This window comes from Condylura cristata, unplaced genomic scaffold (assembly GCF_000260355.1).
Source record: "Condylura cristata isolate star-nosed mole 26May11 unplaced genomic scaffold, ConCri1.0 scaffold00019, whole genome shotgun sequence".
Lineage (NCBI taxonomy): Eukaryota > Metazoa > Chordata > Mammalia > Eulipotyphla > Talpidae > Condylura > Condylura cristata.
Genome location: NW_004567120.1, coordinates 40,130,065 through 40,155,194, shown reverse-complemented (window position 1 = coordinate 40,155,194; position 25,130 = coordinate 40,130,065). Strand labels below are relative to the sequence as shown.

At 50.6% G+C, this 25,130-nt stretch overlaps 1 protein-coding gene across 1 annotated transcript in view; it reads right to left on the bottom strand.

Annotated features, from left to right (window-relative positions):
- Positions 1–1,829: 1,829 nt before the first annotated feature.
- AFF2 (AF4/FMR2 family, member 2) overlaps positions 1,830–25,130 on the bottom strand; it is a 276,581-nt gene continuing 253,280 nt past the window's right edge. The window contains exons 12-19 of the mRNA XM_004685860.1: positions 20,760–21,019; positions 20,134–20,197; positions 17,309–17,445; positions 13,953–14,024; positions 13,507–13,600; positions 11,390–11,442; positions 5,653–5,843; positions 1,830–2,021 (exon numbers count right to left, since the gene is read on the bottom strand). Of these exons, the coding sequence (XP_004685917.1) occupies positions 1,900–2,021; positions 5,653–5,843; positions 11,390–11,442; positions 13,507–13,600; positions 13,953–14,024; positions 17,309–17,445; positions 20,134–20,197; positions 20,760–21,019 (993 nt within the window). The 3' untranslated portion in view covers positions 1,830–1,899. The remainder of the gene's footprint in view (positions 2,022–5,652; positions 5,844–11,389; positions 11,443–13,506; positions 13,601–13,952; positions 14,025–17,308; positions 17,446–20,133; positions 20,198–20,759; positions 21,020–25,130) is intronic.

Below are 25,130 nucleotides of genomic sequence, written 5' to 3'. Positions count from 1 at the left end.
AACACTGGCGCTAGCGGCCAGGATGCCCCCAGTGACTGTCTGAACGTGGCCTCAGCTGCTGGAGCAGGACATCCACAGCCTTATTATATAAGAGGGCCTTCAACTCAGATGAGCAGAGTGGAGTTCAGGTGTCGCTCTTTTGCAACCAGGGCTACAGCTAACCTTGACAGTGAGACTGCAGTGCGACCCTGTGCTGTTCCTGTCTCAGGCTTGCATGACTTGCTTCCCAATCATACAAGTTGGCATCTGGCACAGGTATGTAACTATTATTCCTCTGGTCGTAATTCAGTGAGCAGGATTCAGTAACGCAGCAGATGAGAAGCTACGTGGTATTAGATACCAGCAGATAGTTACAAAGAATAATGCATGGCTAGTGTTGACTACATGTGGTCTCTCCTGGAACACCGAAGATGATATTTACACTGTGATGTTTCCATAAAGTGAATGCAGGGGCCACAAGGGGTGGGGATAGTTGCAATTGATGTGGAAATTAGGTGACCTGTTCCCGATCTTCAGGGCTCCTTCCAAGCACCCTAGGATGGAACATTACCCCAAGACTTGTTTTCTTTGTTAAAAGGCTAGCTGCTTCTTAGGAGAGTTTGGAGTTTTCTTTGGAAATTTCATGGAAATGATTTATGCTAATATACATTGAAGAAAATCAGTGATTGCATTTCAGTCAAAAACTAATGAAACAAAAACAAACAAAAAAAAAGTAAAAAGAAGAAAAAGACAAAAGAAGAAGAACAAAAAAGCCCATAAAATAGGAAATGTGGACAATAATTAGGGCAGTCCAGAATTTGAAAGCCACTAGGAAGCAAACTGTAGATTCTTCTAGGTAGTGATCACCTGACCTTTGTTTCCAGAGACTTGAACAGAGTACAATTAAAAAAAGTCCCGCCAGTTATGGGCCCACCTACCAGCTGCAAAAGTGGCCAAGGGTCCACGTACTTGGGTGTGCTCCAGGTCTCTCCTGGCTCTCCTCACTAAAAACTGAAATGTAGCATGTTGGCCACTAGGCCGGAAACCCAGTCAGTTGCCCCTCAGAAGGAGAACTTTACACAGAGAATCCAGATGAGGATGTATGCTTCACCTGTTGGAGTTCAAAAATGCTTGTGCCACTTGATGTCACGGAGTTGTCAAAATGAACGTCGCTGCTCCTTCTCACCATACAAATTTAAAAAACAGGGATCCAGGAGAGGGCTGCTGACCCCAAACGAGCCCCTGGGTGTGGCCACAGCCTCAGCTGAAGAGTGGCCTGCTGTGCTCATTTATCTCCTCACCAGCCTGGATAGGAGGCTTCTGCTATGCTGTCTGACTGCTGGGTTTTGACAATGGAAATTCTCACCTGAAGATTGAGTCTGTGGGAACCATAAAAGTTTGACAGTGGATTCTGAAATGCGTTGTTTCCTGGACACCAGAGCACAGTTTGAGGACGGCTATTGCTGAAAATCCGAATCTTTGCAGGTCCTTTGTGTGTAAGTTCACATAGAGGGCATGAAACGAAATGGAGACCTGTGCATCTACACACATGCACGTATGTGCCATTTCATTTTTAGAACCTGCTGTCATCACCAATGCTTTCCATTCTTCCTTTTCGGTAGTGTGGACGTAAGACTGTAGGGACTGACTGGGTCATTTCATCAAGCACAAAAGGATGGTGGGATCCGACAAATGCATATAAAAGAGTGAAAAATGACTAAGTAATAAAACATACACTGCTCGCCAGTTGTAGTGTCCACTTACAATGACTTCTGGTTTTCACAGATATCAAAAGAAGCATATTAAAACAAACAGAATCAAAGAGAATTTTCCCAAATGAGAGGCGTTCCACCAGCGACCGGGGGTGCTTCTGGTAGAGGTAGGCGATGGGCGGCGATGCTTGAGGTGGGGGAGCACCCACTACAACAAGTGGGCGTCAATGCGCAGCCAGCACAGTCCCTGGCGAACGTAGCGGACCAGGTTTGTCATACTGCTGTGCTGGGTCAGAGGCCCCATCAGCGTGTCCAGGTCGCCGAAGAATTCTGAAAGTCAGAGCAGCGGGGTCAGGCCTCTCAGAGCGATTGTGGCAATATCCCAGCGCCACCCTGCGGGCAGCGCTCCCTGCAGCTCCCCAAACTCCGTGGGCGAAGGCCTTTTGTGTGATCTTGAGGAGTACCACAAATGTACAATGAGTGAAAGCCTTAAGGGGCTTTCACTCACTGTACATTTCCCGAGACATTCTCACAGTACACTCACAATCCTGTAGATATCTGTGTGATATGGCCACGAGCACACGGAAATAAAAGTCTTCACGTGAAGACACTAAAACTAGGCACAGAAAGAAAACTGTACTGCAACCTCTACTATATGCGGGGTGTAGGCGTTTCTACCCTCGGCATCTATGTATTAGGCATTAGGGTCCGCGTACGCAAAGCCCAGGGAGCCAAGGTCTAGATGAGGTCAGACCATTAGTCATTATGTTCCTGAATTGAAAATCGTGTCCTTTCGTTTTGTTGAAAGCCCCATTGCTGGGCTTCTGTAGACCCAGGCAGCGCACTGGACAGCCAGGGCCGCCGCCTCACCACCCAAGGCCCAGGGAGTGTGTGGGCGGGTGGACAGGGTCCAACTGGGGGCGGGTCTCGGCAGCAGTGACTTCGGGGAAGAGAAGTGAGAGAAGCGACTAGCATTTGCCGCGTGCTGGCTGGCCACTGAGGACTTGGGGGAGGGGCAGCGTGGCGGCCACGCTGCTCACACGTTTTAGGAAGTCTGACTTGGGGGGGCGTGGGGGGGGCTGGAGGAGAAACTGTGCCATGTCTCGAATGTGCCAGGCTTTCCTTGTTCACGTTTGCACTGAGGTGGCTGGTGCTGCGGCGGCCTTCATGTGAGAGGGCCCACGGATGCCCTCTGGGTAGCTGCTGAAAGAGCCAGCAGTGCTGGCTAGGGGATCCCCTGGCGCTGGGCTCGGGGCTCTGGGCAGTGCCTTACGGGGCTGGGACACTCCCCTGTCTTGCCGGAGTGCAGTTTCCACTCACGGTTACAAGCACCCACCTGCCCCCTGCCCGCCCGCCCGCCAGATGGAACTTCACCAGACAACGCGTGTGTTCGCCACGCTGTGTTTAACATATGGGCTCCTTCTCTTGGCATCAGCTTCATTTGATTATGCGATACTTTTTAACCTGTACTAGGCAATAAAAGTAGTTTCTGCTGATAAAGCGGCAAATGATTTTTGGCACCTAAAGCAGTTTTTCTGTAATGTGGTACTAGGGGACAGGGGAGAGGACCGACTCATCGTCAAGAGGCTGCCAGCTGGGCAGGGGCGGCGTGTCCCGTGGGTCTTCTGGGTCAAGCCTGCTGTGGCATTCCTGAACAGATGCCCAGGCTGCCATCTTAGTAATCGCTTCTCATGAGCACTTGCGGCTTTTGGGGACGTGGGGAAGAGGCCTCTAGAGCAAAGGCCAGGATGAGGCATCCATTCCACTGGCCCATTTTAGCACCACACGGGTGGACAGGGGAGCGGACCTTGCCCAGGGGCAGCCAAGCTCACATGTCCAATGCACAACTGGGACACGGCTGCCTCCAGAGGGACGCAGGTCCCTGGTGCAAAAGGAGGTCCCTTGGCTTCCCTATTTCTGTGGACAAGACAGATGTGCAAAGAATGACACCCCCTAAGCAGTTCAGAAGTGACCAGCATCTGGTAAGTGACGCTGCACCGTGGAGCCTCCCCAGGCTGACAGTCCAACGGTAGCCTGACTAGGACAGCTTTTCTGAGGTATAATGATGGTGTCTAGATTCAGCGTCAGACAGGACGTGGGTGGCTCCTTGACCCACCACTCACGCTGTGGATAATTTAGAAGGACGCACTTGGACAGGTCCTGGCAATGGCTGCGTGTGGACGGGAACCCACCAGGAGGGAACTGCCCTCTAGTTCACAATACAAAATTAGCTGGGCAACGGGGTCAGACAAGCTGGGCAAGTCTCGAGATGCTTATGCCTTGGCTGACACTTCTAGAACCCCTGCTTGGGTCTAGTTGTCGAGGTCAGTTGTCTGTGGACTTCCAGAAGTCTAGAAAAGTCCACAAGAACCGTTTATTGTGTGGGTCACTGAGGGCAGTCCCGGGGGTCAGCATGAGTGTCAAGCTGGGCGGAGTGGGTGGGGTGGAGGGAAGGTGTCAAATTGCGTATGTGCTTTGGTCACCCCCGACTCTGTGGGTTACACAGACATATAGAATGCACTGGGGAAAGGAAAGAAAGCACCTATCTGCAGGGTTTCATCCTTGTCCTCCCCTTCCTCCTCCTTCTCCTCCTATTATTATTGCCCATTCTAGGTGTGGAAGCTGGACTCAGCTTACAGATCTAACTTGATGGAGCCAGTGGGTGACCCCACAGGATTCAGGCTGAAACGCTCAGGCTCCCAGATCTGCGTGCTTCCTCGTTCACTGCAAGCGGAGCAATTTGGTAAGAATAGGTAGGAATTTGGTGAGAACAGGTGGGAATTTGGTAAGGATAGATGGAGGGGAGGGGCTGGGAAGTCCTGCTTCTTTCCTCCATCAGACACTGGAGACAAGCTCCTAGAGGCTAGAGCAGTGGATTTTCGGAGAGAAGGGATGCAGGTTGCAATCCCGGGGCCAGGGAAGGAAAGGAACGGAGAGCTGCTTGGGCCATGAGGGCTTGGGAGAAAAACCAGGCCAGGAAGTACAGTCAGTCCTTTTTTGTTAAACCGTTGGGGTTTAACAAAACCCCAACCTGCACCTAGGTGACTTGCAGCCCCAACCTGGTTTCTGGAAAGCCCTATCACTGCTTGGGGCCTTGCAGCACCCAACCTCCAGGCAACATACGCCACACCGTGCCCTGCAGCGGCTGCTAGACTGTGGAGGATGCTGATACCTGCCTGCTCCTGCCCTTGACTGCTGGTCGCCTCTCTGCAGCAAAGGCCACATTGGCTGTGGTACTCAGAGCAGGGCTATCTCTGACTATTGGGCCACAACCAGTCAAGTCAAATGACTGGTCGGGGCGAAAGTGGGCTTATTGCTGGCTGTGCACCCTCCTTATGACACTGAGTACTCACTGTAACCGATGTGACAGTGAGGGTGACAGCCAGCCAGCAGCAGTCTCTAACGACAAGCGCCACTCTCTGGCAAGCAGGGTCTCCTGACATTGTAGGCCTCAAGTGTTCCCATGAGCAGGAGCCGAGCCTACGCCCTGGCTCTCCTTGTGTGGAAGCCACTAGACCCACACCGCTGCATGCAGGCCACGTGACACGGAGCCCCAGAGCGGGGGTGGAGGTGGGGGCGAGCAGAAGGCCTTAGTTCAACCAGTCCAAAAAATAAAAGATTAGAGTTGACGACAGAAGCCAACAGGATCCTAATTAACTGGCAAATAATTCTTTTGCTTGTTTCTGTGTTGATGTTACTGGTGAGTGAAAAATCTGAGGCAGTTACTTGTCAACATATCACAGTGCAGATTAGTTTAAGCTTTAAAAGGGAACACAATTCCTGGCCTTTTCTACTCTCTCAGCAGAAACAAGTCATTGAGTCAGCCCTGAGGTAGGGCTCGTCCCTCCTCTAGGCCCTGGGAACTAGAGAGACAGATAAAGCGACCATGGGAAACTCAAGCCCTTCAAGCACTGTTAGCTCCACCCTGGTCTGTGAAAAATAGGTCGATAGACAAGCATACCTTTGTTCTCTCTTGTCAGTTTGTCGGCCATGTCCCAGTGTTCGTAGCCCCGTAACACGTTGCTAGTGATGTTGACGTGGCTGGCAGCCATGTGGTGGATGCGCTGGGGGATGGTGACTGGGCCGTTGTTACAGTTCCCCATGGCGTTGATGGGAGAGACGTTGTTGAGGGACACAGGGGATGGAGTGTTCCTGGGGAACAGGATGAGAGCCTCATTAGGCTGGTTGGGGAGAGCAACAACTGGATTTTAGAGCTTTTAGGCCTCTGTCATCACACTGAGCCCTACTAGAACCCCATTGGCCACAGCGAGGCTGGACAGAGTGAACATGGTGGGAGCCCCAGTGGACTGGAACCAGTTCCACCGCCCCCACTCTTCCAGAGGACATCCTAGAGGTTTTGCCATCACGGCACCTTTCTGCAGAGGCCCCAGCCTAGAAGGCGCTTAGTCCCCCCATCTACCAACTGACACAGGGCTGCAGGGTGAGGCCATAGAATGATCCCTCCTTCTCCTGCCCTAGCACCAATGCACTGCCTCTGACAACCAGCAAGGACTTGGCACGGGAGGTGGGCGGGTCTTCCTCTGGCAGTGAGGTACCTGCACATGCAGCTCTTCCTTTGACTGTAAGAGGACAAGTGCTGTGATGTTTCCGAGAAAGCAACTCTGGTGATGACGATGCCCTCCCAGCCTCTGCCACAATGGGTACTGGCAGTTAGAAAGACTTGAGTGCAACATGGCTCTAGCAGCAGTGTTTTGTGGGAAGCACCAGGACAGCTGGCTCCAAACAACAGTCAGCACCCTAGGCCAAGTGCGATTCTTAGAAGCTCCGCCCCCAAGGAGCAGTATGAGGGAAGGGGGAGAGGACTGTGAAGTGCTCTGCAGGCTGCTTTACAAAGAAGTCTCTGGAGCTCCTACACTGGGCAGTACCAGTGTCTGCAGACAGAGTTTTGCTTAGTTCTTTAATGTCCACAATACGGAGTCACCTGCTGGCTGTATGCAGCATGGGGGCCCGGCCAAGGCTGGCTGTTGCAGACCTGCTTGTCCCTGAGGCGCGCAGGCACCAGTACATTTGAGCGAGGTCTGCGCACGCCATTCACCGGCCTCCCTCTCCTCAGCCACTCTTTGCATGCACTCTTTTCACTCATGCAGGTGAAAGCACTATTTTGTTATGACTGCACATGTGAGGAAAGCGAGCGCACGGAGAAGGTGGGTGAGGGGAGTGAGGTTCGGGACTCCGAGTCTGCAGTTTGAAGGAAGCTCCTCCTCTTTCCTGTGCACATAGCCCACCACATCAAGGAGCCTCCTCTCCCTCCGGGTCCACAGCCTCAACTGTTGCTTTGGGCAGTTCTGCTTCCAGGCTGGGGGCCTCCTGGGAGCCAGTCCCTGCCTGCAGAACAGATGTGCACCCTACAGGCAGCACACACCAGGGATTTGGGGGACAGTCATCACAAAACGGCACAATTGCAGCTGACGGGAGTGGAAGCAGTTCAAAGCGTATGGTGACTCCCGCTCAAGTGGGAGCGGTGCTCACGTCTGCGCAGTAGGCCTTCTGGTGCGTCCAGTGTGAGCGGAAGGCGCGGGCCCATGCTGGCCCGCTGTCTGACGTAGAATGTGAAGGTTTTCTTATTCTGTTGGTCACTTCTCAGGTGTTTACTAACTTCTTGATAGATTCATTCTCACAGGGGGCGGGTGAGGAGCTGCCAAGCTGAGTGCAGGAGAGTTAGCTAGCTGCAAATCAAGAAGCACAGGCATTGGAAATGCTCCTTGGCTTTGTTGTACAGGATGCAAATGCTGGTTTCTCTCCCCCAGTGCTGGTCATTAACTCTTAAATGTCACTTTATGGCAAGAAAGGAATGACACCTCATCTGTAATCTCGAAAAAATTGCAGAGCTGTCTGCTCACAACTGCAGAACAAGGACCGTGCCATGCTGGGATCCTGGGGATGGAATTCTCGCCCCAGATCTCTAGGAGCTTCTGAGCCCGTGCCGGCCCTCTGTGGCCTTTCCTCACCTGGAGAGAATGGCTGGATTCCATGACTTCCGGTCCTGGCCAGAAGCCACAAGGGACAAGCCACCTCTGGGTACCTCCTACATTTTGAAAAAGTCTTCGTGGTTGATAAAATTCCTTTCTTTTAAACAGCCGGTGGTGGTGGTGAGGGCGTGAGTGGACTGGCAGGCTTGCTCCTGTCCCATCTCCCTGCAAGCTCCGTAACCCCCTTGTGAGGCACGTGTGCATGGCGCTGCACTGGTGACGTGAGCCCAGCACGCAGTCCCGGAAGCGTGGCTCTGACAAAGCTGGGTCGAGGCAGCGCCCATCTCAGGATGCTCCAAGGAACATGGCTGTTCCTGTTGCTCGGGGTCCCTCGTCCTCATCTCTTCCTCCTCACTTCCATCTGCTGACCCTCTTCCTCATGCTCATGGCACGTGGACACATGCAGATGCGTCCCAGCATGCCTGTAGCTAACACCTGCTCAGAGCTGCCCACCGCCCTCTTGGCCACACTCCCTGCATGCTGTTCCTCAGGCCCATTAGTTAAGCACGCCCGTTAGTTATGTGCCGCCCATTAGGCCTGTCCTGACTGAGGCATGTCCTGACTGTGGAGGTACTTGCTCGAATGTTCCTCTCCCAAGGTTTTACAGGCACCCTGCACCAACCCTCCACTAATGACCCTATGCAAGCTCAGTCCATCACCTCTCCCCCCCCCCTTCCTATGCCCCTGCCTTGTTGGGATTTGTTCGATGGCCTGAGTCAGTGCCCAGCATCTTTTTCTACTGTCTTTCTCCAGCAGAACGTGACACTGATGAGGGCGGGGCTTTCTGTTACTTCTGCCAGTCCTATGGCCCCAAAATCCAGAATGGTGCTCGGTGCGCATATCATGTGCTGAATGAATACCAGCTACATACATGAAGGAATGGCCTTCCAGCCATGCACGGGGCATGGAGAGGGTACAAGAGGAACACATAATACGAGGAGGGGTGTTGTGCTTGCGAAGTGCACAGGAGAGCACTATCCATGGAGAATGAAAGAGCTACTGGTCCCTTACTGAGAAGGGCCATTGTCCAGTAGGGGAGTGAAACCCATTCATTTCAAGCAGCATAGGGCCTCGCTGGAAGTAGAGAGCAAAACCTGCAGGATTCTAGGGGCTTATGCTGCCGAACTCAGGGCAAAATGACGGCCCAAGCCACGGCAACAGTTGCTATCAGTAAAGCTACTGTGTGCCAAGCAGCCATCCTGGCACCACTGAGAGTCTCTCCGAGTTTATGACAACGCTGTGGTGAGTTTCTGCCATCACTGTTCACAGAAGACAAAGGGTTCAGAGAAGTCCAGCTCCTTTCACAGTGTTACAGAGCGAATGGGTCTGGACTCGAAAGTGGGTCTGTTTTTCCAAAGCTCATTTTCCTTCCATTCTACCACATAACCTAAGGATTTCTCCTGGCATGAGTGTCGCCTCTACCCTCACCTTCAACACACTGGTCACCTCGCGCAGGTTCAGAGGCCTCAGCTAGGTTCACGCAGCCACAGCTTGATTTGGACACGCCTTTCAGAGACCACCCGACTCCTCGCACCAGTGGACACTCCCTCCCCCTGGAATCCTGCCAGTAGGTCCACATCTACCGGCCGCCGAGAGCGGTTGCAAAGGGCTCCAAGGGCCACCTCCTTCGCAAGCTCATCGCCTTCTTTCTTGACTTTTTGTCCTGTGTGACCTTTGAGATTGTTGCTGAGTTCTTTAAAATCCTCTACAATGGAGGTTCCATGACTCAATAGCTGGGGCTGAAACATAGGACCCTACCAGCTGTTTCTGTGTGGCAAGCCACCTGGTGAGAGGCAACACTTAAGTTTGAACCAAAAGCAAACAAAAGGGTATTTTAAAGAAATTCCATTGCCTCTGCTGAGTAGGAACTTGTACAAAAAATTGTGTTTATGTTTCAAATTTTATAAGTAAAATTTTTGTGGCTGCCAAATTTACTATCTGGCCCTTTACAGAAACACTTTACCAACCCCTGCTCTATACCAAGCAGATTTTTTTTTAATTTCTGCTTTGCGCATTCTTCCCCAAGGCCCCATGGTCAGGGAGGCATATTGCTTCTGGAAGGTTCTATGAGAGATGGTGGGTGGGGCCCACCAATTTCATCACTGGTTGAAACTACTTCAAATAGGAAGCCCTTCCTGGCCATCCAGGGAAGCCTGGGGTTTTTTTCTCCTGAGCTTCCAGAGAACTCTGCCTGCATCTGTCACGTCCTGCCACAGGGCTGGGTACAGGGAAGCCAGCTCTGGGGCCACAGTCTTTGCTGAAGGAGTGGAACGTAACCCTTCCGCACTGCCTTGTTCAAAAAGCTTTATGGCCTGCTAGAGGGAGTGTGCTCTCTTCAGACAGAAGCAGCTTAAAAAATCATTTCAGCAGGCTTTTAGTGTGACTTCACAAGCTTAGGATGTGTTTGAGTTCTTTCCTTTCAGAATTAGAAAAAAAAAAAATTCCAGTGATCCTTTAATGGCTGCTTACCTGAACTTGGCCTTGCTCTACTGTGCTCAGAGAAAATAGCTTTCTTTGGGTCTTTCAATGGTTATTTTTATTTTCTGAACTTCCACAGAGATGCGTTCTCTTGCTTTTGTTCCTTAATATAAGAGTAAGACCTAATTCAACAATGTAAACGGTACTTTCTTTCAATAGAGTAATTGAGTTAATGTGTAGTTCTTAATGGATCTGTTCCCGCACTCTGAATGTTTTTATGATCTCAAAGTAGAGTTCATCATCCCACTGCTTTGGGAGTGTGATTCGCAGATATTTATACATTGGCAGAGGAAACTCTTTCACTCTGAAGAAAGCGTTTTGATCAGAGACATACAAATTTTGAAAAAGTGGAAAAGCAGCCCTTTGCGAGCTTCTCTGTCTGAGGTCACCTAGCTTCCCTGCCTGCTGGGAGGGGGAGGAGGGGCATGGAAAAAGAGGGGAGTGGGAAGGCGGTCTGAGGAGAAACTGCTGCTCAAACCGGTAAGTGCCCCCAGCACATGCAGCACCATTCCAAATCCCTCTCTCAAGAGGTCTCAGAAGTCATCGGTTGGGCCCTTCCGTGTTTGCAATGGAGGAAGAAACCCAGAGAGAGGAAGGCGACTCCTGGCGCTGGCCAGTGACCTCGCATCCCACTGTGGAGACTAAGCTGACCTGTGGCTTAGAGCCCAAAACATAGCCAAGGCCGGAAATATGGCCACTGAGGTGGGGCCAGTTCAGGGCTGTAGAGCAGCTTTGCAGTAGATGCTCTTACGTTTTAGGTCAGGACATTTTAGTATTAATATAAAAATCATCATGAAGGCTTAGATAATTGGCTGACTAAGGGCTTTCACATTTTCAGCACTATTATGCCTTTGATTTTATTAAACAGTACTTACCATATATCAATGAATATTTCATCGGTCTTTCATTACAGAATGAATCATTGAGAAATCACACGGCTGAGTTAACTTTTTCCTGCCTCCCTGAAATGGCGTGGTGCTTGCCATCTCATTAAGAGACATCTTTATGGCCATCGTTTGGCTTAAAGATCAAACGGTTTAAGGACTGTGGTGCTACATCCTATTAAACTTCTCTATCTTGCCATTCACTGAGCCCCAACAAGCGTTTTGTGGGCACACAAATGATTGTCATCTCAGAGTTGACCTTTGCTCCTGAGTTGCCAATACAAAATATTCGGGGTCTATTAAGGCATTCATTTTCATGAAAAAGCAATTCTCATAGAATACTTACTTTCCATTGCCTACCCATGGAGATGGTATCTGAGCGACTTTGGAAGCATTTTGCTAAAAGAGAGAGAGAGAGAAGACAATAAGGACATCTACTTGGTGTTCTATTAATTCCAAAACAGATGGAGGGGTCATCGATAGAGTATGGATATTGATCACAGTATCTCGGGGTACTTCCTGTTTCGTTAGCAGAGCTGTGTGCAGTTCCGCCAGGACTCACTTCAACAGAAATAGCTGGTGAGGGTGATGAGTGGGCTCCCATCAGGACCATGAAAGTCGCTTGATGAAAGATCATATATACGAAAAGGCCAGGTGAAACCAGACCTAGTTCTACAAGAAGTGGTTTAATTATCCCCATCTTAAATTTATTCTGCAGAAACAAGATCTTCAGAGTATAGGCAAGCTTTTCATCTTAACTCCGCTTGCAAACTTTGCCCCTGGGCTGCTGGGTGGGCTGTGATTTCTGGGATCCAGGAGTGGGCCTAGACTTTGTGGTTTGGGTTGGCTTGTTTTCTGGGTTAATCACCTGAATTTGCTACTTTCCTATGCACGTTCTCATGGCTGACAGCTTTTCCCGCTCAGCGATAGGACTGGTGCGGAGCTGCATGGCATATGAGGCTGAGTGTTTCCCTCTGCTGGAGCTGGGCTTCTTTAGAACACGGGCACACACGTGTGAAGCACAGCAGACCCAGGCCTTGGGCACCACCACAGGGCAGGGATGCGACTTGGGCTCCGGGCGCTGGAGCACAGGCAGATAGGCCAGGCCACAGGGAGCGGTGGGCCTGACTCATGCCTGCCTCACGAGTTGGCCACAGTCTGGCTCCCCTGCCTCTTGGGGTCTGATTTTGTCTACTTTGCAAACGGGGTGCTGGGGGAAGAGTCTCATGTCCAGGAGTCCAGTGAGCATGTGGCGCTTGTCTGGAGCAGGCCTCAAAGTCCAGCTCTAAACCTCAGACTAGCTTGAGGTGCAGCAGGTGGGGGGACCTGAAGCTCCTGGAGGGCTGTGCAGGGTGGTGGAAGAGGGCGGGTCCCAGAGCAGAGGCTGTGGAAGTGTGACCCAAGACCAGCAGCACCAGCATCAACCAGGAACGTGCTGGAAGCCTGTTCTCAGGCCCCATCCCACTTACCCGCTGAGGAGGGGCCGCGAGCTCCAGCCTGCGGCCCCTGCAGCCAACTCGGGGGCCCCTCCGGTCTCAGAACTACCTCTCAAGCGCAGGCTGAGGCTGCGCATGTATGGCGGATGGCCGGCTGTGACATTTGCCCCTGGTCACCACGTGGCCTTGCTCTGAGGGCATGATGGCCACTGCAGTGCAGCCGGGGGGCCCGTGGTTCCCAAAGCAGCACCTGTATCTAGCTGTGTCCAGCCTGGCTTTAGATGTCTGATGCAAGAGCATGACTTGACTGGTTTTAAACAACTGCTGCGGTGCAATTTGGACAAGCGGTCACATGCGCTCGGGAGTAAATAAACAAATACGTAAATCAGTAGAAATCAAGTGTCCTCTCCTCTGGAGAGCTATGAGTGTCCTTACCTGTAAACCATGGCCACTGTTGGGGGACAGAAGCCATAAGAACCCTCAAGTCAGTGCTACCTGGTACAGTGGGGGGACTAGCATAAGGTCTTGATTCACCCCCAAAACTTTGTGGTTGAAACAGTCTTTTCTGCTTACAAATAAAAAATGCCAGGTGGTGTGCTAGGTGGTAGATAGAGACACCTATTTGCTTCGTTATTTCTGCATCTATGTAGCTTTTGTTTGTTGCTTATGTCCTTATTTTGGTGCTAACCAAAGCCATCAGTTTTGTCTTCAAGCGCCACCAGGAATGTGGGGGGCACCCATTCTAGGCTGCAGAGTGCTCTCTCACTGCTGAGAAACTTCCTGGCTAGTTGCTCACCTAAACACAAGACCCGCCGATGCCACAGCCTAAAGGGGCCCTAAAGGGGCCCAGGTGCAGGCTGAGGCACAAGACCTTATGGGGCCAGCCCAGAAAATAAGCAGGGGCTCAAGAGTGTACCTTCTATGCCTGGAATCCAATCCAAGCTGAGCCCGAGGAGAGGCGGGAGGGTGGCACCTGGTTAGCGGTTTTGTTCACCTGGCCTGCATAAATGATCCAAATTAGGATTACCTTAAAATACTCCATCAGTGACCTGGAGTACTTCATAGCGTGGTCTTTCTTCAGCTTAAACATCCGCAAGTAGAGCAGCGACAAACACCGGTAGCTGTTGGGGAGGCATGACATGAATGCAGATGCTTTCAGAAACCTATCAGCTGTAAAGCAAAATGCTGATTCCCATTTACATGGCCATCTCGAGCCTCCTGTGGTTACTGAGGAGCATAAAACAAGAACAATTTTATAAGAGAAGGGGTAAACATTCAAACCTCCTCTTGATCAGAGTATAAATTAGGAGAGGGATGTTTAGTCAGCGACTGGAGAAATCCATTAGTTATCCTTTAATAGTGTAATGGAAAACCAGAATAACGGTCTGGGCTAAGCAGCTTAAGTTGCCCTGGACTTTTCCAAATCCTTCTGCGACATGTCAGCTGTTGCTTGTTGACCGCAGGGAGACTTACCACAACACGGCCAGCTTCTTGTCCCCGTCTGAGGCCAAGGGGCTGGCGAAGTTCTTCAGCCTCATCGCATACCTTTGAGGAGAAAGGACAAGCTTGAGTGGAGTCTGTATTGTGGCTCAGAAGTTCCCAAGGTCCTTGGTGCCCAAAGGTGTCTGTCCCACCTGGGGTCTGGGTGGCCGGGCCCAAAAGCCTGCCTGTCTGGAAACATCCACCCAAGGCCGACGGACAGCAGCCAGTGGGGTGAAGGTAGGAAATGCGGGGCCCGTGCTCCAGGCTGGGGTTTGGGGTTCATAAAAATGCTGTTTCCTGGAGCAGGGCGCCAAGCCACATTAATGGTTTCCAGTGAGAGGTGGACACAATGGCAATGGCAGCAAGTTTGTGACACGGGAGGTGGCGAGTGCACCGCTCTGCCCGATAGCATGGCGTGAGCTCGGTCTCACTGCCGAAGAGCTCTTTTCTACTAGCCCTGTGTCACGACATATGCCTATAAAAGTGGGGCGCAAAGGTTGAGCAGCTCCCTTTTCCCCTTCAAGTTGAGCACATCCCGTTGCGGGCATTTCGACTCTCAAAAAAGGAACCCATTGCATGGAATCATCGTGTGAGCTTTCGTGCAGTTTCGCAGGCGCTCGTGGCAGAACAAGGAACACGGTTAGTGCTCCGGAGAAAGCGAGGTGAGTAGCAGCCTGAGCAGGATGGCGTGCCTGCAGGGACCCCATGCTTACACCGCCAATGCCTCATGTTTGGCACCCTCTCCAGAACAGCGCAGTGCCGGGGCGACCCCCAGAGGCTGTCTGCTCTCCCTGCCCTGCTCTCCTGGGTATGGCTGTTCTGTTGAGCGACCATTTCCAAGCAAGGGGCCTGCACACTCAATGCGGGCCCCTCCTGTTGTGCAATATTAAGCAAAAGGATTTTTATTATGTAATCAATCTAAGTGTCTCTGACAGCCAGATCACGCAAATGTCAAGTCACGGTGATGCCTCACTTGTCTTCACAACTACATTTCTATTGCGGAGTCCCAAGGCTCAGAGCAACTATAATTACTTGAATGCAGAAAATGGGGTTTGCTCCCTGTAGCCAGCATACTGTCAGGGAGAGAGTAATAAAAATCTCTTCAACATAATATTACACTACTAAAAACTGTGTTCAGATTACAGTCCCCTCTAATTGCAACTGTGTTTGCAGTGACTGGAGAGCAGAGTTTCACATGCTTAAATAGACCAGTAGGCCCAGGTGCTTCAGCTCATTTTTTCCCCAAATGAAATTCCTCTCCCAGACCATCCACACATCCACTTGTACACATCCATAGAGAGACTATATATGTAATGTGCATTACATATAGAAATGCATATTTTATGCATATGCAGAATATGTATACACACAATCACACACACGTATACACATGCACATATGGACAGCGAAGGGTAGAGGAGAGGACAAAGGAATATACTGAAACTCAAACACCACTTGCTGAAAGCAGAACCAGTGCCCTACACGTGTCCAGGCCGTGATGCTGGCGTGGGGGCGGGGCTACAGTGAACGCCCAAATGAAGCAGTGGTGACTTTAGTTAGAGTGAGTGTCTAGAAGCTGTCCATTACCTTTCACCAGGTTCCACTGAGACAGCTGTCCATGGGGAGCAAACTACCACACCACGAGAAATACCATGGATTATGCTTAGGAAAAAAGGGCTTTGTTTTGGTAGACAGTTAAGGGGAAAGTGTGTTTTCTAGTGTGAATATATGCTTACTCAAGAGTTTGTACCAAATTCTGCATTTATACCAAAAAATGAAAAGGAAAAAAAGCTGTCTTGCTTTGTATTTTTAGGACAGCATGGGTCTTCCTAAAAGGAAATAAGACAAATGGAGAGATGAGTTAGCTCATCTGTTACAGCTATGATCTCATTTCCTTTCCAGTTTGGTCCATATGCAGAAACATGCCTTCCATGGTCAAACACAGAGCATGTCTGTAATTCCTCAAATGGTTTTGACTTTATCATCACATCGTCAGTGTTCTACAAGGTAATTCATTACCCTGCTATTAGTGGTTATTTGGTTTGTGTCTACCGTGTGCTATAGCACAGCACAGATAACCTGTTCTTTCTTTTGTTACAATTATATCCTTTCGTAGGAGAGATTCCAATTTCCGGAAGCTGTACCACTGGCTCAGAAGCTTACTTTATACAGCTTTTCTGACTCCAGGTCAGTTGCCACACTACCCCAAGCACAGGAGACACCCAGCTCACCATTATTTCCAGGCCAGCTACAACTAGGCGCGGACATGTTTGTATCTCCTTGTTAATTTAAAAAGGGTCTTGTTTTAATTTACATTTGGGGTATGTCTTTTCTCCCTGCTTGTTCATTAGTGTTTCGCCTCTTGACTTTGAATCCTTATCATTTTGCCAGAAAAATCACAGGCCACCTGGAATAGGTACTGAGAAATCAATTTCCCCTTCTGTAAGCTAAACGTGTCCAATTTTGAGGTGCCCTCAGACCTGTAACAGTTTATGCAGATACAAGCGACACAGTCAAAGCCAGCCCTGGCATTATGGATGAATCCAGCCAGAGGTGACTGGGAATGAGGCCGTGGCAGGGAAGAAGCCTTGCTCAATCAGAAGCAATTAGCAGTCCACTGGCGGTGCACCACGCTGCCGCTCCACTATTCACACGCGGATTAAGGTATTTGAAAAATATCTCAGGTTACTGGAAAGTACCACAATGCATATTATTTCTTCTCTGCCCCCTTCTTCCAGTAAGTTTTTTTTTTTTTCTGATTACCTACAAATTCTACTCCACCAAGACCAACAGGCCAGAAAATTTCATTTAAAATGCAAATGAAACCAATAATCTGTGCAATTAATATATCCCTATTCTCCCGCTCTGGGCGCTACCCCGCCCCTGCTACCACCTTGTCTGCTTCCCTTAGGTTCCAGATGCACAGAAAGCATCTCCTCCCTTTTTAATAACGGAGGCAGAAATTCTTAGAAAACAGAAATCCCAATGGCACCACTTTTTTTGAATTATAAAACTGTACTTTTAAGAGACGAGTGTCAATGCCAAACGGTGAAATTATTATACTTTCCTTCCACCCACTACGTTTTCATTTTAATTTTATGAATATTGCAAATTAGAACACTCACATTATAACCTCTGAAGGGGATAATTTATAAAAGCAGTGCCCATCAATTATAAATTTTCCGTGACATTAATAAAATGGCAAGAACTAATTATGATGACTTCTAAGAAGATGATGCCTTGGACAAATCATTACTACGTGGAAATGATATTTTTAAAAAACACAGTGGCTTCGAAAGAGTCAGGACTGCAATGAGCTTAGCAAGATGGCTGCGGAAAGCAGTAACCTGAGCAGCTCCACGGTCTCCGAGTACATGGTGTACGGGGACTTGGCTTCCAGGGGGTCGCGCTCCATGGCGTTGCCGCACTCGGTGAAGGACAGGGCCGCGTCGGCGTAATTCACAGCTTTGCCAAATTTCTCGAACTGAAACGGGAAGAGGACTTGTCAGCGTGATACCCTCTCTTCTCAGTCCTGCTCACCAACGAACGCTTCACCAGCCAGGGCCATCTTTCTGCCCTCCCTGGGAAGACCCGGTGGGGGCTGCAGACCTACCAGGGACAGGGCCATCGGGACAGCAGCAGCCAGAGACGCCACTACACCCTCCCCAACACACAGGCTCAAGATATCAAGGGCGCCAAAGCTGAGACCCCTGCTGGAGATGGTATCGCTAACGTCTTCGCTAATTAGTGTGCGTCCATCCAACGGGCTCGTTACACAAAGAGCTACGCAGTACAGTCTGTTATCGCCTTGGGGGTGTGTGAAACATATTTAAAGAGGCTCCCTCATTGAGTGGAGATAAAAGAAAACTACTGAGAAACACTGATTCCAAGGAAGCCATCTTTGCAGAGCCCACCCCAGAGCTGGGTGTTCACATCCCTCCTGTGATGAATGTGGGAACTGAGGCGTCGGAAGGGGAAACAGGTTGGACATTAGTTGACACTGCTCATGCCATTTTTCTATCTGGACTTTACTTTCTCCTTTGGGGAGAGACAGTCAGAACAGGGTGAGGAAAGGAAATGATCTTGCAGGCAAGAAGAGAAGGAAATGGGGTAGACAGACATACGGGTTTTCGTAAAATCCCTCTGAATTGCACTGAAACTGTTACGTCTCTGCCCAACAATGGCTCAGGGAGCCGAAAGCGCAGAATTTCTGTGGTAACTAAAAACTGCAGCACATTTACTGTCGTCATTTATATATAGGAGATTCTTCGGGACCTGTAACTCATCGTTTTATAGTTGTACTTAATCCTTTGTTAGACAGCTACTCTACCATTTTGAGAATTGAAACCTTCATAGTTGCATAGAAAATATTTTGATCAAAAGGTATACAAGAACATTTAAATCGTTCAATCCATATTAGTGGAATTCTAACATCCAGCTATCAAAATTGAAAATGTTAAATGCCATTATAAAATGCTCACTATAAAAGTGCTGTATATAATATTCATTATGCATAAAGAAGAAATCAGCATGTCTAAGTCACATTCATCGTGTCCATTATCAAGGGTAAAACCTTTTGCAATAAAATTTTAATAAACTAAAATATTTGGCAGAGCTGTATTTTCTGGCTTTTTGACACACAATTTCAGGCCATTTTTGACAATGACAATGAAGCAATTATTGTCCACACTCAAGCTATAGCCCTTGTTTTCCATGAAAACGGTGTCCCTTTGTGACTCCTGGCCTGGGGCTGGGCTTCTGGTGCTCTGGGAGGTTGTAGGTTTAGGGTCCCCCAGGCTTAGAAAACATGGCTTTCTGTCAGCGCAGGCTAGGTCTCTGCAGGGACCAGTGATGAGGAAACAGTCAAGGCGGAGGCTTCGAGGCTGCTCCACCAAAGGGTAGAGAGACCCACAGCTGTGTGAAAGTAGTGCCCTTGACGTCTTCCTGCACTTTTCTCTGCCAGCCTCCCTGTCACCAGCTGGTGAGGGAACCAGCAGTGTGCTCTTGGCCCTCACTTGAAAGGGTCGTTGGGGACGTTTAGAGAAAATCTTTGGTTCTTGGAGCCAGCGGCATCACCACACAGAGTGTTCCTGGTCTCTCACTGCCCAAGAGATGGTCTCAGGCACAGCTTGCCTGCACCTTGAGCAGGGCTGTCACCCAGCCTGCCTCATCATCACCTGTGGGATCAGGACACCATTATCTCCCTAAGGGAAGTTCGCCTCATACACAACAGCTGAGCCATTTGGACCACCATGTAGAATGATAGAAAATAGGGAGGAGGCAGACGGGGGCCCTGGCCCACCAATGCTGGCCATGGGCAGAGCCCACGGTGGCACCCTGTTTCAGCTGTGCTACAGCCGGGTTCCTCAGGGCCACCGAGGCCTGGCTGAACTCAGGGCAGAGGTGGAGGTTGCTGTCTTTTTGTTACACAGTGGGGTTGAGCTCACACCTCTGTTTGTGCTAGGGTACAGTAGAAGGCGTGGAATCTGAATGGAAGGCATTGACTATAGCAGCGTTCTTCATTTTGACTCTACTTGGGAATCGCCTGGGGAACGTCTAATGCCCATGCCTGGACCCCAGCATTGGCAATTCAGATTCAGTTTGACTGGGGTGTGGCCCGGGCATGAGGGCTAATTCACAATCCCCCTGAATGATGGTAACATGTCACTGAGATCCCTAGTAGGACGATCAATCAAACAAACAATAGTCTCAGTGTCCAAAGGCCTTGGAGGCCAGAACCGCACCCTGTGTGGGCTCTGAGCCTGGCTGGGGCCTTGCTCTGAAAACGCGATCAAATACAGCAAGGGGCTGACTTTTTCCTAAACTTGAGTTTCCCGCAGGTAGCTCTCAACTTCCTTCTCCCTGGCCACACCCATTCTGGTTTACTGGGCCCAACAACAGCTCCCATTTTCTCCAGGGCAGTTTCAAAAGTCATTTCAAATTCACTTGCAAGACACTACGAGTCTGTGCCATTTAGCATCTGAGCAGAGACGAGCTGGGCTGGGGGTGGAGGGACAAACTGTGGCAGGGCAATGGGGTGCAAGGCACGTAGGGAATTTCAGTGCGAAGAAATGAAATTGCCCCGGCAGCCTGATGTCAGAGCAGCCATGAGAAAGTCTGGCTCCTTCAAGCATAAAACCCTGGTGGGGGGCAGGATGGCTAGGACACTTACCAGTGCATCGGCCTTGTGCTTCAGCTTCTTAGCCTCTTGCATGTAATAATCAGCGTTGTGAACCCTAAACACACAAAGGGAGCTCTTTCAGAAATCGACACATCTTTTCATTAAAAGACCGAGAAGTAAAAAAAATGGCTGCACATCCCATCCTGTTACCATGCCTTGGGAAGGCAGATGATGCTACTATTCACAGAATAACTAACTCTGAAATAATAATCCTGGGGTGAAATCTGAAGTTCATAATGGATGACTGATTGGCAAGAAACAAACCGACCCCACACATTCCCAACTGCAGCCCAGACAGCTGTCGGAACAGATCAAAAGCAACTTTGTCGCCAGCCTATCTTGTTGGCTCTCGGTTCTGTCCTCAGATGAGCAGCAGGGCCACGCAAGCTGCATGAAGCACCTGCCCTGGGAATGGTCGCAGCGCTCCGGGATTAAGCTGGGCCAAAGACATGCGGAGCTAGGCTCGAGGTGTGGGGGGTGGAGCGAGGTACTTGGAGGTTAGCAAGAGCTGCCGGGAGGTCCCTTTGGGGGTGACACAGGCATGGTGCTAGCTCGCACTGCCCCGCTCTGCATGCACCACACCCAGCTGGGGCCATGAGAATCTGGGGACAACATACGAATCATCGAAAGTGAGCTTGGGTCTCCGGACGCTGGCGGTGCTGCTGGACAGCAAGGGTAGGGCTGCCCAGGACGTCATCTCCAGGTGGCTGCTGTCCATGAGGCCGCTGGTGATGGTGGAAGTGGTGGTGGAAATGGTGGTGGTGGTGGCGGTGGTGGTGGCGGTGGCGGTGGCGGTGGCAGTGGCAGTAACAATGGCAGTAGCAGTGCTGGTGACAGTGATGGCGGCAGAGGCTGCCTTTTTTGGAGTGTCTCCCTCCTGGGAAAAAGGGGGACAAATGACTGCCATGAGGTGCAGCTCTCTCCAACATCTTTTCATAAATACTGTTCCCCAGAACACCAGGAAACATGGCATGAGGACAGGGACCGCGGCACAGGGCTGGAGGCCAGAAGGCCACCCTGCTCCACCTGATGAGTCCATGAAACACTCGCTTTTGCTCTGAGATGAGCCTGGACTCCAAGAGAATTGGGCGCTGTGACTGGCATGCCTCCATGGAGATAGCCTTGGAGCCACTGGCGAAGTCTGACTCCAGCAGGGGTGTGAGCGGTGGGCATGGGGAGAGAGCTCTGATGTGTGTTTTGTCAAGGGAAGCAGGGGCCAGCCTGCACAGTTGCACCAGGGTAAGGAGAGGACCCTGATCCCCGTGCCAAGAACCAGATTCAGCAGCAAAATAGCAGCAAAGCATCGCATGCACCAGTCAGTCGCCCAGAGCGAGGCTGAAGTTGCCCTTTTGGTCATGAGAGGTGCCAGCCTGGCCTGCAGCGCTGGAACACCCGGCACCTCATCTGGGCGTCTGAGGCAGCGAAAGCTCCTTGTGACCAGGTCAATGATCCCACGGGTCGGTTTCTGCATTTCCCTCTGGACTCTCACTGCCATAGAATGACGGGTGCCGATGAAGAAGGTAGGCGGGCGGACGTGACTAGACGACATGTGACATGTGCGTCTGCGTGGTGGGCTCACACAGCACCTTCCCTGCCTGGCACTCGAGGAATCATCTAGACTGTTCTACATCTGAGCCGACTTGTGAGGTGCCTCTCCCTCCTTCTGGTGTCACCTTGCAGGGGACACATGGCCAACCTCCATGGTTCATTCTGCAGCTCTCTTCTGTCTTGCGCTTGGCATGACTGGGCCATCCAGTGTGTGCATGCTCCACAATGAGCAGGGAACCCCCAAATAGAAACCACTGTTTGCCTCTCTCCGAAGCTCCAGACCTGCAATCTCGATTGTTCCACCAAGATGGCCCACTAGCACCACAAATTTCCCTAAAACCAATTCCCGGATTCTGTTATTGGCAGGGTGATCTGCCCTGGCACCAAGGCTGGATTTCTCCAGGACACTAAGGGTGCAGTGAGCATCGCTGGGTGAGGGGCCTGGCAGCCCGGCTGCTGTTTCCATCAGCTTTGTATACTGATGCTCCTGAAATGTTTGGAACACCACTGCTCTATTTCATCTGCACTTTGTCGAACTTCCCCATCATCTCATCCGCTGAATGATAGAGTCCTATTCCTTGGATGACCCCCACATCTCACATGTTTGTCCGTTTCTCCACCAGAATCTCAAAGAACAGGCCCTCCTGGCTTCCAGCAGAGACTCTCACACTTTTCCAACATGCCCTCAATCTCTGCCTAAGCAGAGAGTGCCAGGCGGGGAAGGTGCTGTGTGAGCCCACCACGCAGACGCACATGTCACATGTTGCCTAGTCACGTCCGCCCACCTACCTTCTTCATCGACACCCGTCATTCTATGGCAGTGAGAGTCCAGAGGGAAATGCAGAAACTGACCCGTGGGATCCTTGACCTGGTCACAAGGAGCTTTCGCTGCCTCAGACGCCCAGATGAGGAGGTGCTGGGTGTCCCATCACTGCAGGCCAGGCCGGCACCTCTTGTGACCAAAAGGGCAACTCCAAAAGATCCAAGCATTTCACTGCCCTGCACCCAAATGGGCACTCAACCCCACGCTCCTGGCAGGCAAGGCGCCCTGTCCCCCCTGCCCTGTGAGGCCTCAGCTTCCCACCTCGACTCTGCTCACTCTCCCATGCACCTTCCACCAAACGGAATGAACACGCTTCCTTCGCTCTCCTGCTAGGCTTGACTGAGGGGTTCAAGTTGAAAGAGGTTTCCCTTCACTGCTTTATTTTCACCTTGTAAAGATGTTACAATGTTAAAAACTGTGGCAGAACACAGGAACATGAAATGTACTGTCTAAACCACTGTGCAGGGTGAGTTTGGGGTCCGAGCACTGCCACCTCCACCATCGCCCACACACTGCCTCACCTGGAAAAACTGAGACCCTGTCCCCCAAAATAGCTCTGCTCCTTGCATCTCCCACCCGACATTCTACTTTGTGTCTCTACGTATCGGTCCACTCCAGGTACCCCCGCCCCACCCAGAATTGTTGTCATACAATTAGCTTTTTTTCCATCTGGCTTATTCCACTGAGCATACTAATGTCCTCCCGGCTCATCCCTGCGGTAGCGTGTGTGTCAGCATTTCCTCCATTTTTTAGGACAGAATAATATTTCTTGGATGGATGAAGCACTTTCTGCCAAACCACCTCCTTTCATTTCTAAACCTTTCATCTGTTAAAGCTCGGATCAGCATGTGACGGGTCCAGGAAAACTGCCTCATGTCTCTGGCCAGAACTGCTTCACCCCCTTCATCCCTTTGTGGACGCAAGGGCTCTGTTTCAACCCATGCCCGTTGCAGCGAGCATCAGCCTGGCAGGTGTCTGGTCATGAGCATGTGCCTCATGGCTCCCCTGGCCAGGAGGGTTCTAAGCACTGGGCATCGGTGATGTAGGGGCTGCTGTGGTGCCTGTGCCATACCCACCCATGCCCAGTGCCTGGTGTCTGCCCAACCTGCACGTGCCCCCTGTCTGGGGGACAAGAGCCACTCTCAGGATCAAAGGCCAACGTGAACATGTCTAACATGCCTGAAAGATGATGTTTTCCGCTTGATCCTGAACCTTTTGATGAGGAAACAATTGCTGAGACCAAGATCTCACTGAGACACAGGAGCTGAGCGACAAGTCTAAAGATCATTATGATGAATTTGGAAACACTAGTTTGAAGACCATCACGGATCATACTCAACTCAAACACCAAAAAACCCAGTCTTCTGAAACTGCCAAGCCAGGTCCATGTCTGCACTGCCAGAGAAAGACGGCTCAGGCCAAGCACTGGAGTCACACAGCAGAACATCACTTCTGTCTATGGCCAGAGCGCCCCATCCTGCATGCACACAGACTGATGTCGCATCTGGCACAGCTGACTGGAAAGCACTGCACTCAGCCATGGTCACTGAAAAACACCACAAGCATGTCCCCATACACACTCACCCTTCCCCACCGTGCCGTACATCAGCCAACAACAGCACGCGCACCCAGCATGGAGAAGACGTGGAGAGCAGAAAACCGAGAACACTTTTGGAGGTGAAAAGAGCCTTTATAGATCATCTACTCAAATCCACCCATTTGATGGACTTGCAGAGACCTCATGTCTTGCCTGAGGTCACAGAGAAGATGTGCTGCAGGACTAGGTATTAAGGATCTTCATTTCTAGGTTAGGGCGAAAATATCTTGCAAACATCCCCGGGTTGCAAGCCATTACAAGAAAGAAGGAATGGCCAAAAAAGAGGGGATGGGTGAGCAAACTCTATCACAGGGGCCCCGGAGCTTTCTCCAGAAGATGGCCCATGCCTAGAGCCAATGGAATCCCAGGTAGCAAGTTCCCTAGTAGTTTTTAGCACTGTGGAAATGACTTTTCAGAGTCTTGTAATCATCATCGCTGCTGTGATCACATCCATGTTAAGCATCTCATTATTTGTTCAATATACTAGGCGCTTTGCAAGAAGTGCCCCCAAAAGTTTGCAATGAAAGGCAGCATCAGTTGGTCTCCATGATAGTAACTATCTCTGACATAAAAATAAGGCTCATAATATAATTACTGTCATGGTTTCGTCCCCAGCATCCCAGTCACCTTCTTTAAATGGGGCCCTAAGCCTATTGTGTGTGTGTACACACACCCCCATATACACAGCCTTCAGATGGAAAATGACGACTTGATGGCAGCTATAGAGATGACACTTACCCACATATGCCATCTCAGTCATGTAAGATGATAGACGATTACAAATTGGGGTCCATGAAGCTCAGAGACCTCTTGGCTTTCCAAGGAGTAGTCAATGGACACTTATGATTCTGGGGCACCAGGTTGATACTGGACCTTCCCGATCTCATTTCTTTTCACTCATTTGCTTTTCCCATTACACTAAAGGAGGACCTCTGCACACGGGGGGGGGGGGCTCAACTGTCACTAATATCCACGAGTGACCACTGCTTGTGGTTCCCACCACTCACAGACCTCTACATG